General features: G+C 39.8%; 1 protein-coding gene across 1 annotated transcript in view; it reads left to right on the top strand.

The window, feature by feature from the left end:
- The first annotated feature begins 497 nt into the window (after positions 1 to 497).
- Positions 498 to 13,352, top strand: part of LOC132186800 (metal tolerance protein C4) — a 39,967-nt gene continuing 27,112 nt past the window's right edge. Inside the window, exons 1-7 of the mRNA XM_059600864.1 lie at positions 498 to 930; positions 1,042 to 1,096; positions 3,186 to 3,318; positions 3,438 to 3,493; positions 3,985 to 4,099; positions 4,240 to 4,297; positions 4,386 to 4,504. Coding sequence (XP_059456847.1) covers positions 666 to 930; positions 1,042 to 1,096; positions 3,186 to 3,318; positions 3,438 to 3,493; positions 3,985 to 4,099; positions 4,240 to 4,297; positions 4,386 to 4,504 — 801 coding nt within the window. The 5' untranslated portion in view covers positions 498 to 665. The remainder of the gene's footprint in view (positions 931 to 1,041; positions 1,097 to 3,185; positions 3,319 to 3,437; positions 3,494 to 3,984; positions 4,100 to 4,239; positions 4,298 to 4,385; positions 4,505 to 13,352) is intronic.

Below are 13,352 nucleotides of genomic sequence, written 5' to 3' on the forward strand. Positions count from 1 at the left end.
ATTAGTGCAACTATAATAACTAATTTTGTATTTTTTGTTTTATTATTCTTTCACTTTCAGTTTCTCCTCTTAAATATTTTACCATGAGTTTAAATTTGAGCTCGGCCTAGACTAAGGTCCCATTTGATTCGCGAAATAAACTTTATGAATAGAATGGCTATTCCTAAGGATGGCCGGCCACCTCTAAATGGATTGCCGGCCACCCACTTCGGTACTTGAGGTGGTCGCACTACTCTGGAGCACCTAAGGGAGCTTGAACACAATTTCAAGTTGGAACTCGAATACCGAAGTTAGAGCAGCCAAATACGCCCACTCAACTCACAGGTTGAATACATTCCTAATTGTAAGTTTTTTTTTTTTTTTTTAACGACAAATTTTGTTTATCAATAAAGATAAAAGCTCTAGTTTTAAGCAACTGTCAGTTTTTCTATTACTTTGGTTAATAAAATTTATTTACCAAAAAAGAAAAAGAAAAAGAAAAGAAAAGAGGGAAAGAAAGGAATTTAATTAACCGACGCCCACGCAGGGCAGGGATATTCTGCGTGGGAGAGAAGAATCTCTCCTTCTTTATTCATTCCTCTGTAGTCTGTAGAAGAAGGCTGTTGAAAATGGAATAGCAGGAGATTCCAAAAAACCTAACACTGCAAATAGTAGTACTCAATAGCATGCGGAGAAAAGCGGAGCCTTGCCTTAATCTTCTCCTCCTTTACCTCCGCCGTTGCTCCTCCCACCCACACCATCACCAACACCAGCGCTCTTCCTTTCACTCTCGCACCCTCTCCCTTTTTTTGCCGTCTCACCCCTCCCGCCACGAAAACCAGAGCAATCCCTCCCCATTTACTTCCTCCAAAAAATTCCTTTTACTCGGATGGGTTTCCTTCGACGGCCTTCGCCGTCCCGGTTACCACTATCAGTACGCCTCCCATCGCAGTAAGTTTTTTTTTTCCTCTTTCTTTCTTCTCTCTCGCTCTCTTTCTTTGAAATGAGAGATTTCTGTTTTAATTTTAACAATGAACGTTTCTTTTTTCTTTTTTTGGTCAGATTTTTTTACGAGGGCCAAACATGTGAAGAATATTGAAATCAGTGATCAACACAGGTAAGAGTCTTGCCTCCTTTTCTGGGTTTTCCTTTACATTGTTATTTGTTTTGCATCTAAAAGAAAGATTGGAAATGTTTATGTTTCTAATTTGATGAAGCTGGGTATAATATTGTATGGAGAATAGTAGCATATGTGGAATTTCAATAATGACAATACGAATAGGTTTTTTATTTTTTTAGTAAGTTATTGACAAATATCTTTAAAAGCATAAGGCACTCTAGGTACACAGGAAGTATACAAAATACAAAAGAAACACTTGACTATAATTAGCAGTATGAATAGCTGGGAAGATGGTGAAAGTACCTATACATAATTAAAAAGTTTGTACAGTTTGTGGGTGTAGTTCCTGTTCTGCAGACGTGGTAGAAAGCCCAGGATATCTTGAACCCCAATAATCTGATATGAAAAGATGGAAGCTACCTATAAAATACAGTTATTGATGTGAAATTTATAAACTCTGCTTTCTATTGGCACAGCTAACTGCTATAAGATACATTCTCGTCACTGATCTAACGGGTAGAATATTATCAATGGTGGGGCTCACTGTTCAACTAAAAGAGCTTAGCCTTCACCGAGCATGAGAGGGCCTCGGGGTTTTGACCTCAAATAAGAGTGCAGCATATCGAATTTACCCAGAAGAACATAATAATTATTATTATTTTATAACGGATAAAAAAACAGACAATTCTAGATTCTGGACATTGCTGCAAAAGAGTCAAGGAAAATTATAGTTTGCCCGGGATGTTGAGATAAACTGCAACCTCTTCTCTGAAATTAACATTGAATGTTTTATCTGCCTGGATATTGCTCCATTAGAAACCTTGATGATCTTATATAAGAGGAGGGGAAGCAGATTTGTTCCGTATGGATTTGATGTCTACAAGGCGGTCCAAGATTGGGAACTTGAGTCTCTTGTAGCATTCCTCGATCTTTCATACCCTTCAAAAACCTCTCTGAGAGAGACAAAGAAAATGTTATGGTACCTAGCACATAATCACAGGTTTGAAGTGAAGAGCTATTACAATACATTATAACCTAGATGGTCTTCCCCTTTTCCTTGGAAGAGCGTTTGGAAGGTGAAGGCTCCACCTCGTATTGCTTTCTTCACTTGAAGAGCAGCTTTGGGTAAAGTCCTTACGATTGTCAACCATAGGAGCATTTGGATTCATTGGTATTGTCTTTGTAAAAAGAGGAAGGAGACCGTGAACCCCCTTCTCATCCATTGTGACTTGGACTAGCGAGATATGGGCACTTGGTTTTAATTTTATTGGAGTCTCGTGGGTCATGCCGGGCAATATTCTAGAGTTACTTAAATGTTGGAAGACGCTGGGCAATATTCTAGAGTTACTTCAATGTTGGAAGAAGCAAGGGCAGAGAGAATCTAAGAGGCCATATGGAAAGTCATCCCTACTTTACTTATGTGGAGCGTTTGGAGAGAAAGAAATAGACGTCTTTTCGAGGACCGCGAGTCAAATGTGGTTAAATTAAAAGCCTCACTTTTTAGCTCCCTTTTAAATTAGGCTGTTACTTTTGTTCTTAATTTCTCATCATCTAATCTTGTAGATTTTGTTAACCTTTTGGATTTTCAACCCCAATAGGGCTGTTGCTTCTCTTCTATACTTTTTGTGTACGCGAACTTTTCTTCTTTTTCAATAAATTATTATTCATATATATATATATATATATTTTTTTTCAAAAAAAAAAAAAAAAAACTCTATAAGGCTTCCTTCTTATTGAGTAGTAGGTTGTGCTTTTCTGATAGAATTAGGGCTTTGACAAGGTTGTGAAGAAAACAGGGAATTCTTTGCAGATGGATTCCAGAGGATTGAGCTAGAAAAAGAAGTTGATATGTATACGTATATTTAGAGAAAAGAATTTAGCGGACCATTTAGATATTTGAGAGTCAGAAATGTTCCCCTTGACAGGCACATGCTTTTTTTGCCATTCATTCGAATGCTATACTTAAAAGGACATATTTGTTTCTGTTTGATGCTTGCCTATAATGCATAGAATGCCAACAATTTTAGTCCGCATATTTACAATCTAATCCTTTTGTTTTCTTTTTTGTGCCATATGTTTATTCTAGTCAACGAGCGGTCACGACTGCATTGTGGTGCAACTTCCTTGTTTTTTCTCTCAAGTTTGGGGTTTGGTTAGCAACCTCTAGCCATGTTATGTTGGCTGAAGTTGTGCACTCAGTTGCAGATTTTGCCAATCAGGTACACTTTTGAGTTAGTCAGCCATGCTCTTTTGAATATTCATGTTTTTGACTTGTTACTTTGAATTTAACTCAATTTATTGATTATAGAATGGAGACTAATTAGTGTTCACTTTGTAGGTGCTCCTTGCTTATGGTTTGAGTAGTTCAAGACGTGCACCAGATGCTCTACATCCGTGAGTATATGATGCATGAGCCACCTATGCCCACCATTAGTAACTGTATTTTAAAATCAGATTTATATTTGCAGGCTTTACTTTGAAAGGAATTGAAATGAATGAAATTAATGTCGGCCATTTTTTGGAAGTTTTGCACTCTTATTTCAAAATTTTACATTCTTTTCTTTAGATCTCCACCTGGAGCTAGTCATAGCTTCTTTATTTTTCATGTACTATAGATGAGTTAAATTGACTGAACAAATTGAGTAGCATTCTGTTTGGAATTAGAAATGTTGAATGTGTTTATGATTATCCTGTTACATCATTAATTCCAAATGATTATTTTTAACACACCTGAAACATAATTGCATAGAGTGGCCAGTGACTATGTTTTCTGTTTCAAAATTACACTCACATATGTGCATAGGTTTATAGAGTAAAAACAAAAAATCTAATTCTTATTCTATTTATTATTTATAAGCTGAAATTATTATTTCATTGTTGTACAGTTATGGCTACTCCAAGGAAAGATTTGTTTGGTCTTTGATATCTGCTGTCGGTATCTTTTGTCTTGGTTCCGGAGCTACAATTGTTCATGGCTTTCAAAACTTGTGGACTGCACAGGTACTTGTTCAAGTGAAACTTTACTTGGCAACTTTTCTATTCCAAATCCCAAATCTTCTCTTTTATAAATTCCTGGTTCTTAGCTGTTGCCTTGTTAAATCCACTTGTAAATTGTTAATAAATAAGTGTTTCTTCGTCAGCCCCCTGAAAATATTCTGTATGCAGCTCTAGTGATTGGTGGTTCATTTGTTATTGAAGGTATAACTCATTGAATTATGGTTTTATATGTAGTTTCACTTTTTTCCTTTAACTTCTCCCCCCTTAAAATAAAGAATCTTTCCTGTAGGTGTTTCTCTGGTTGTTGCCATACAAGCTGTCAAGAAAGGTGCAGCTGCTGAAGGAATGACAGTGAGAGACTACATCTGGCGTGGTCATGATCCTACATCTGTTGCAGTAATGACAGAGGTTATTTATTGTGCTTTTGTCACCATCAGTCCTCTAACTAGTTACAGTTTTTGTTTTTCTTTTCAGGATTAATATGAAGGATGAAAAGATCATAATAAATAAAGATAATAATTAAATAATAGATGAGTAAGCAAAAGTAAAAAAAAAAGAAGAAGATTATGGTCTATTTGGAGACATAAAAATTGACTGTTTAATGGGGTTGTGCCGTCTGTGATTGATCTGAAATAGCTATTCTGAGATCCTTGTCTGATTGGAAAACAGCTTTTGGGAATGTTTCTTGTACTTCTTTCTTACACTTTCTTGATTTGTGAAATTTCATATTGTACTTTTTCAGGTGAAAACTTATTTTGATATTCTCATTTGTTAATAAAATTTCTTGTTACTTATGAAAATGGCTCATGTAATTGTAGACCACATAGAGATCATTATTAATTGGTCATTGTTGAAAATTGGCTGATCTTTGCAAACCCTATAGGGTTCCTACATGATCCAAGTCATCCCAAAATATGATTGTTTTGTCCTTCTATTTATTTTACAGCAAGAATCTCTATTGACTGATTTTAATAATGGTCTAATTAAAGATTCAACTCTTATTATTCTTTTTTTTTTTTTATAGGTAATATCAATTTATAAAAAGCGCTAGGGGTGCAACTCATGTACACATGAAGTATACAAAAGAGCCCACATATACAAGCTTTTAAGTTGAAAATGAAGCACATAAATCTAGGAATTCCGCAAGCGTTGAAACTTGCGATGAATGCGACAATACTCTCCAAGAGAAAAGTGTTTGGAGCACCCCTTTCTTCAACTCTATGAGTCCAAGTTCACCATCCTCAAAACTCCCTGCATTCCTTTCTCTCCATAAGCACCACATTACACACAAAGGACCCATTCTCCAGATTTGCAGAATTGTACGATTTGCAAAACTCTATCCTCTCCAACAGCCCAAACATTCCTTCATCCTACCCGGCATCACCCACATAACACCAAATACTTGAAAAACCATGTTCCATACCTCTATAGCAACTCCACAATGCAATAATAAATGATCAATAGATTCACCACTATTCTTGCACATACAACAGCACTCCGTCACTATAATGTTCTTACGTAAATTGTCCAACGTTAATATTTGGGGTAATTACTTTTTCTCCCATCAACTACAACGCATTGTCACTTTGCTCCCATGAACTGATCATCCTACTACCCGACCCTATCAAACTACCATTTTGCACCCCAAACCCCCATTCCGTTAGTCAAAGGTATTAACTCAGACGGTCAACCCGTCATGTGCGCCCCACATGCCATCTTGAAATTTTCTATCCTACTTTTTTCCCTGTCAACTATAACGCATTGTCACTTTGCCCCCATGAACTGACAACCCTACTGTAGGCAAAAGTGGGATAGAAAATTTTAAGATGGCATGTGGGACGCACTTGACGGGTTGACCGTCTGAGTTAACGCGTTTGACTGACGAAATAGGGGTTTTGGGAACAAAATGGTAGTTTGATAGGGTTGGGCAGCAGGGTTGTCAGTTTATGGGGGCAAAGTAACATTGCGTTGTAGTGGATGAGGGAAAAAGGTAATTTCTCCTTAATATTTTCCCTAGCATCGTCGTCCACATGAAAAAGGCCACTATCGGATGACCTTTACTCTTCCAAATAATCTTCCAAGGGCCAACCACCGGTGCCATATTAATCCTTACTTGATAGTATGACTTCACCTCAAAATTCTCTCTCTTCGAGGGAATCCAACAAATTTTATCCACCCCACCATGAATAACCTGTTGGGAATACAACAATTCTAAAAATCGCGAAACCTCGTCCAATTCCCAATCATGAACAAGCCGAATAAGCATTACATTCCAATGAATCGCACCATTTACTGTATCCATATTCTCCTCCACCCATGCCTCCTTTGCACATGATATATTGAACAAGGTGTGAAATAAAGTCTTCAATGGTAACTCTCCACACCACACATCCTGCCAAAACAATTGTTACTTCTACCCCATAAGGTCCCCCTACATCCTTGGAGCACCAACCACCCCTGATCGTATCATATTTAACCTCCACTAATTTCCTCCACCAAGCATCTCCCTCATTGGCAAACCTCCACAACCATTTGGCAAACCTCCAAATCCACAACCATTTACCTAACAAAGCTCGATTGAACTGAATTAAATTCCTTACCCTTAATCCCCCACCTCCGTTGGCATGCAAACCTTGGACCATTTACCAAATGAAACTTTAATTCGTCACCTACACCTCTCTGCAAGAAATCTCTTTGTATTTTTTCTGTACACTTCGCCACTCTCACTGGAATTTAAAACAGAGATAAATAGTACGTGGGTATGTTACAGATACTTTTAATCATCGTTAGCCTACCACCCTTGGATAAATACATCCGCTTCCATCCTGCCAACTTAGTCTCCATCTTCTCAATGACATTATTCCATATAGATGGATCCTTATAATGAGCACCCAAAGGTAACCCTAAGTACGTAAACGGCATCGATTCCACTTCACACCCAAGTATTCTTGACAAGCCTTCCACATCTCCCACCTCACCTATAGGGACAATAATAGACTTGACAAATTTATTTTCAACCTTGAAACCGCTTCAAAACACAGCAGCAAACATCTCAAATTATGAAGTTGAAACATCTCAAATTATGAAGTTGTTCCACCTTTGTCTCGCTAAAGATAAGTGTGTCATCTGCGAATAATAAGTGTGACACTTCCATTACCTCAAAATGCTGCAAACCCACCGAAAATCCACACATAAGATCTGTCTCCACCGTTGCATTCATCATCCTGCTAAACGCCTCCATCACCATCACAAATAATAGAGGGGACAAAGGGTCCCCTTGTCTCACTCCTCGAGAGCTACTAAAGAAATTTGTAGCCGTTCCATTAATGAGAATGGAGAAACATACCATAGAGACACAGTGCTGAATCCAACCTCTCCATCGTTCCCTGAAACCGCATCTCTCTAACATCTATAATAAAAAGTCCTAGTTGACATGATTATAAGCCTTCTCTAAATCCAGCTTGCAAATAATACTTGGTTCCCCAGATCGAATCTGACTATCCACACATTCATTCGCCATTAAAATAGAGTCCAATATTTGCCTACCTAGAATAAACGCATTTTGTGTATGTGACACAAGCTTCCCCAACAATGAGTTCAAACGACTAACCAAAACCTTCGAAATTATTTTATACACCCCACTTACAAGACTAATAGGGCGAAAATCCTTGATCTCCACCGCTCCAGCTTTCTTTGGAATAAGCGCAACAAATGTAGCATTAAATGCTCTTCCCAAATTTTCCACTCATGAAATTCCTTGAAAATTGCCATCATGTCCTCCTTAGCACCTCCCAACATTTATGAAAGAACGCCATAGTAAAACCATCAGGTCCGGGTGCTTTGTTGCCCTTCAACTTCCTCACCACCTCCCAAACTTCGTCTTCCTCAAATTCTCGCTCCATCCACGATCTCTCCCCTTCATCAATGGAACTAAAATTTTCCATCAATGGAGCTAAAAGCCTGGTTGGTCTCCCCTGATATTGTTTAGAATACAGTGTTTTATAAAAATGCACAATATGATCTTGTATAATTGCTGGATCTTCTGACCTGCTCCCACCCACCATCATGGCAGCAACTGTGTTATTTCACCTATGCAAGTTGGCCAACATATGAAAGAAATTTGTATTCCGATCACCCTATTTCAACCACAATGCCCTAAATTTCTGCCTCCAGCTCACTTCTTCTTGATAAAAAGTGGTTGTGAGAACACTCTTCTCACTTAATTATCTTGTCCATTAAAGCTCTACTCTTTGCAATGCGATCCAAGTCACGCAATTCCTCCTCCAACTCCTTTTTTTGTTTCCCTATGTCTCCAAACACCTCCACATTCCATTTTTTGAGATAACCTTTCAGAGCTTTCAACTTTCGAGCCAACACATAACTCGAATTACCTTCAAAGTAATAAGAGTCCCACCACCTTTACCTGCCCCACGAAACCCTCCGCTTGTAACCGCATATTCTCAAACCTAAAAGGTATTCGACTCGTTCTTCCTGTTCCACACTCCAATATCACTGGAAAATGGTCCGGTAGTACCTGAGGAAGCCTTTTCTGACATACATTTGGAAAATATTCCTCCCATGTTGTAGATATCAAGAATCTATCTAGTCTAGACCCTGCATGCCGATTAGACCATGTGATCCGCCCCCCTACCATTGGGAGATCGATAAGCCCCTACTCAAAAATAAAATCAGAAAAATCAATCATTGCTTGCGTGTGTCTGGAAGCACATAATCGTTCTCCAGGGTTTCGAACTAAATTAAAATCCCTTCCCATACACCAAGGCCTTTCCCACACATTCATTAAACCAACCAGTTCATCCCATAGATTGCTTCTAACACCATCCTCATTTGGCCCATAAACTCTAGCAAAAGCCCATTCGAAATTTTCTGTAACACTTCTGAAAACACAGGCTACTACAAATCTCCCTACACATTTCTCAATCTTCTCCACCACTCGCCTATCTCCCATTAATAATATACCTCTGGAGGCACCTGTAGATCTCAAGTACAACCAATCAACATAAGTACACCCCCACACACTCTAAATCACCTCAATATTTAATGACCTCCATTTTTGTCTCCTGCAAGCACACAATATCCGCCTTTCACTCTCGTAACCTCCTCCTAATTTTCATTCCTTTCTCAGACTCATTCATATTTCTCACATTCCACGAAATTATTTTTGGCTTCTAACAATATTTACCAGCGCTCCCCTTTTCACTCACTTTAGATGATCCCTTCACATCGTAGTTCATCGTGCATTCCAACTGTTTTAATTCACGATTTACTCGATTCCCTGATTTGTCACTCGCCTGTTGAGCACTACCCACTCTCCTGTTAGGTCTATTGGCCTCAATGGCAATAAATAGAGCCAGCAAATCCTCCTCATGCCCATCACATGTTAGTCCCAAATCATGACAAAATTCTAAAACCCTCTCTAACACCCAATCTGGAGACACGGATTGAGCTCCTCCATTTGCTCCCATAATGGCCAACGGTTGGATATCCAGCATCTCTATCCCCCTCATCTCATCTACTGTCCCGGCCCTCTCTATCATTGCATAATCCCCATCTCCATCTCCCAAACTCTTCTCTGCCTCCCTCTTCTCTCCCCCTTCTTCAACTCTCCCATTTTTAGTTTGCTCCGTAGGTTTCTCCACTGTCAGAACCGCCTCTCCGGCAATTTCTGTGCATCCTACATCCTTATCAGTCCCTTGTGAGTCTCCGACAGTCAACTGTGATTCGTTGGCAAGGTCTAGAGCCTGCGTTTCCTGACCCAAGAGCTGATCCATACCCTCTACGGCGCCGATGAGTTCTATTCCATCCTCTTCGGCCATATTTGCTTCAGTTCCGGACTGCCCAACTGAACACTCAGCCTCCATTCCTCCTGTCGCCGCCTCTACGGCCATGACAATTCCATTATTTGGTTTCCTCTAGTGGCAAATGCTCTTGTCAGCTTGTTCTATGGCAGGTACACTACTTGTCTGCTCCGGCGTCCTACTCCGGCTATTCTCCGGCGGCTCCTCGATCGCCGGTTGGTCCATACGTTCCATGGTTTTTGAGCACCATTGAACCTGTCATCTAGGTAGGTGCCTACGAACATAAAATTTACAATACCTATTAATGGGTTGTTGCCGAGTGGGCTTGCCAGTTGGGTCCATTAATTGTTTGGCTTGAAAGTGGCCAGGCCGATCCTCCTCCCCCCTTGGCGCCCATTCCTTCATCCCTTTCTCCTTGTTGCCTTGACCTAGCTAAATACCCTTCCCCTTATTCCCCCAGCCCATCTCCAGCTTAAGCAAACAATTGGCTATTTCTTTTTGTAAGGAAAGTAACATCTCCTTAAGGCCATGCGTGATATCTTCCTTATTGTGAGGCGCCAGAATCTCCAGTTGTTGCAAAGCGTGATCCCCAGCCGCGATCTCCATGGATTGCGCACCTTCCTTAATCAATTTTGAGCCCCATCTCCGGCTGCTTGGATTTTGAGATCGCTGGCCATGACCTTTTCATCTACCACCGTCTCTGCATACAATCGCCGATCTTGGAACCCCACCGGTGGCGTCACCTTGTGCACCCACTCGTCTGTCCTAATGGATTCTTCTCCTCCGGTGCACCAACAGGGGACTCCATTTGTCTTTGCTTCTCATAGTGCAACTTCAGCCTTTGCAATTGCAACCGACATGCTTCCCATCCCTTCCCCTCAGACCCCTCTGGTATTATCACAAAACTCCTTCGTCCTTTACCTCCATATTCAGACAACTCCAAGAAATTTCCTTGGGAATTCTTTCTTCTCTGCATCACATACGCAAAGCAACCAAAACGAAACGTCCTCCAACTTTCATGTACTATCTCACAATTTGTCAAATATCCCATGCGCTTACCAACCAGAAAATGGTCGGCCATGCCATGATCACTGATTGAGTTTTTCCTCTACTCTTCTCCACTAGTTGAACGCCTCCTTGAACTTTAGAACGAATCTCAAACGATATGGTTTCCACGTAGAACTAACCCAGATAACCCATCTCACCGATCAATCTCGATGAAAAACCAAACGACAATACCTGAACACTGTTCAGAACGGTCACACGCTCTATCAATGTGCCTCATGCGCCGATGGGCCGAGAGAGCATTTCATGTTGACGTGGCGAGATTAATTCTTTAGATTATACAGTTTTATCCAATCATCAACTCTTATTATTCTGAACTTGTGACTTAAATTGCTTTAGCCTTGCAGAGAAGCCCAACAAATAAAAGGTCACTAAAAGGGAAAACAGATTATGGCCATCAATCTTGAACAATATCACACATATTTCACAGTCTCACACATTGTGGGCATTAAGTCTTGTTCGGTGTTAGGGTGCTATTATTGTTGTGGATGTATTTGCTTTGATATCCTTATTAGTCTGATCAATCAATTCCTGTCATGATTTAATATCCATACTAAGGTAAAAATATCATATATGAATGCGGTATTTTGTTGAGCTTAAGTTGCCATGGTCTTTGGACCAATTGGTCCTCTCCCATAAAGAAGTGGCGGAGGGTAAGCACACAGGTTGAATCTTGTCCAAGTGTATGAACATAAACATGATTGGGAGTTTACAAAAGTTATTTTCAAATGATGTGCACCAAATCTTGGAAACCTTGACACTAGGTAAAACTACTAAACGTATTGCTTTTTTTTCTTTTTTTTGACATGTCCACACAAGAGGGTAGAGGGAGGATTCGAACTAGAGATGACTGCTTCATGAGGCGTGATCCCCAGCCGATTGAGCTACCCTTTGAAGACTACTAAATGTACTACTTACAATACTTGTTTCTCACAATATATTACATAAGAGACTAATAATGTATAGAAGAAATTTTTATGTTGTTCCATTAGACATGGATGAAAGCTTTTGTTCCTTGCTGTGGAATATAGGGGTGTGGAAGCGTGGCAAAGAGTCTCAATGTCTACTTGTTCTAGCTATGGCTCAATTGAAAGTGAGTTATGTTAAGCTTTGGTTAGACTTAGTTTGAATCAATTGGTGTAGCAGGAGAGTAGCTAGGTCCTTATATGTGAAAAATGAGCTGGGCTTGAGTGGGATGTGCTCTATCTTGCTGGTCACTATATCCTTCAGGCTGTGGCTATCCTGTTGTTAATTGTAATGTAGAATCTGTGCGTGCTAAAAATGGGATGATATTGTAGTAACAACTGACTCTTCTAGCATGGGCTCATTTTGTGGAAAATTTTAGTAAAACTGATTGAATGTGAGTTGGTTAATTAATATAGTGAGCCTTTTTTAAGACACTAGCTTGAAATATATTAGACTTTCTAGGGAGTGACCATGTATTCGACATTTACTAATTTGTATGCTACCCTGTACAAAAGCCTACCTGATTTGATCTTGGGTTTGAGCTGCACTAAGAAGTATTATCATTGTACTAGGGTTGCACCCCTTTGCCCATTTTAATGAATCTCTTATTTATAAAAAAAAAAAAAAAAAGAAAAAAAAAAAAAGAACTATTATCATAGTGCAGAACCTTCATTACATGGGATCAGCTGACACTAGGGGTGCAGGTCAAGGTTTTCACTGGCCATCCCGTTCCCAAACCACAGTAGAAATAGAAAAAGAGCTTGGCTCTGCGCTTTATTAATGATATTGAAATTATCAAAAAAAAAAAAAAAAAAAAAAGAGCTTGGCTCATTATATGGGCATGAGAGAGAGGCTTGGTGGAGAGTTGCAGTGAATTTGAAATATGGAAGTTTATGGGGAGGGTGGTGCTCTCTTGTTCCTGCTAGAGCCTTTGGAGTGGGGTTGTGGAATAATATTAGGAAGGGGTGGGATAATTTTTTTAGCTTTACTAGATTTGAGGTAGGGGGTGGTACCAAGATCAGCTTTTGGCATGACCAGTGGTGTTGGGAAGCGGCTCTAAAGGTAGCTTTTTAAGTTTTATTTGGTCTTGCTTACGCAAAGGATGCCTCTATAGCAGTTTATTTGGAGTTTTTGGGTGGTTCCAATAAGTGGAATGTGAGCTTTGCTAGAGCGGCATAGGATTGGGAGGTGGATGTCTTTGCTTCCTTTTACTAGGCGTTGCACTCCGTTAGCGTGAGAGGAGGATGTGAAGATCAACTGTGGTGGGCTTCTTCCAAAAAAAGATTTGTTCAAGGTTAAATTCTACTCCTGCTTGATGGTTTCTCCTGTAGGGAGCCACTTCCCCTGAAAGAGTGTTTGGTGGACATAGGATCCTTTGAGGGCGGCCATTTTGCATGGTCAGTGGC

Source organism: Corylus avellana, chromosome ca7 (assembly GCF_901000735.1).
Source record: "Corylus avellana chromosome ca7, CavTom2PMs-1.0".
NCBI lineage: Eukaryota > Viridiplantae > Streptophyta > Magnoliopsida > Fagales > Betulaceae > Corylus > Corylus avellana.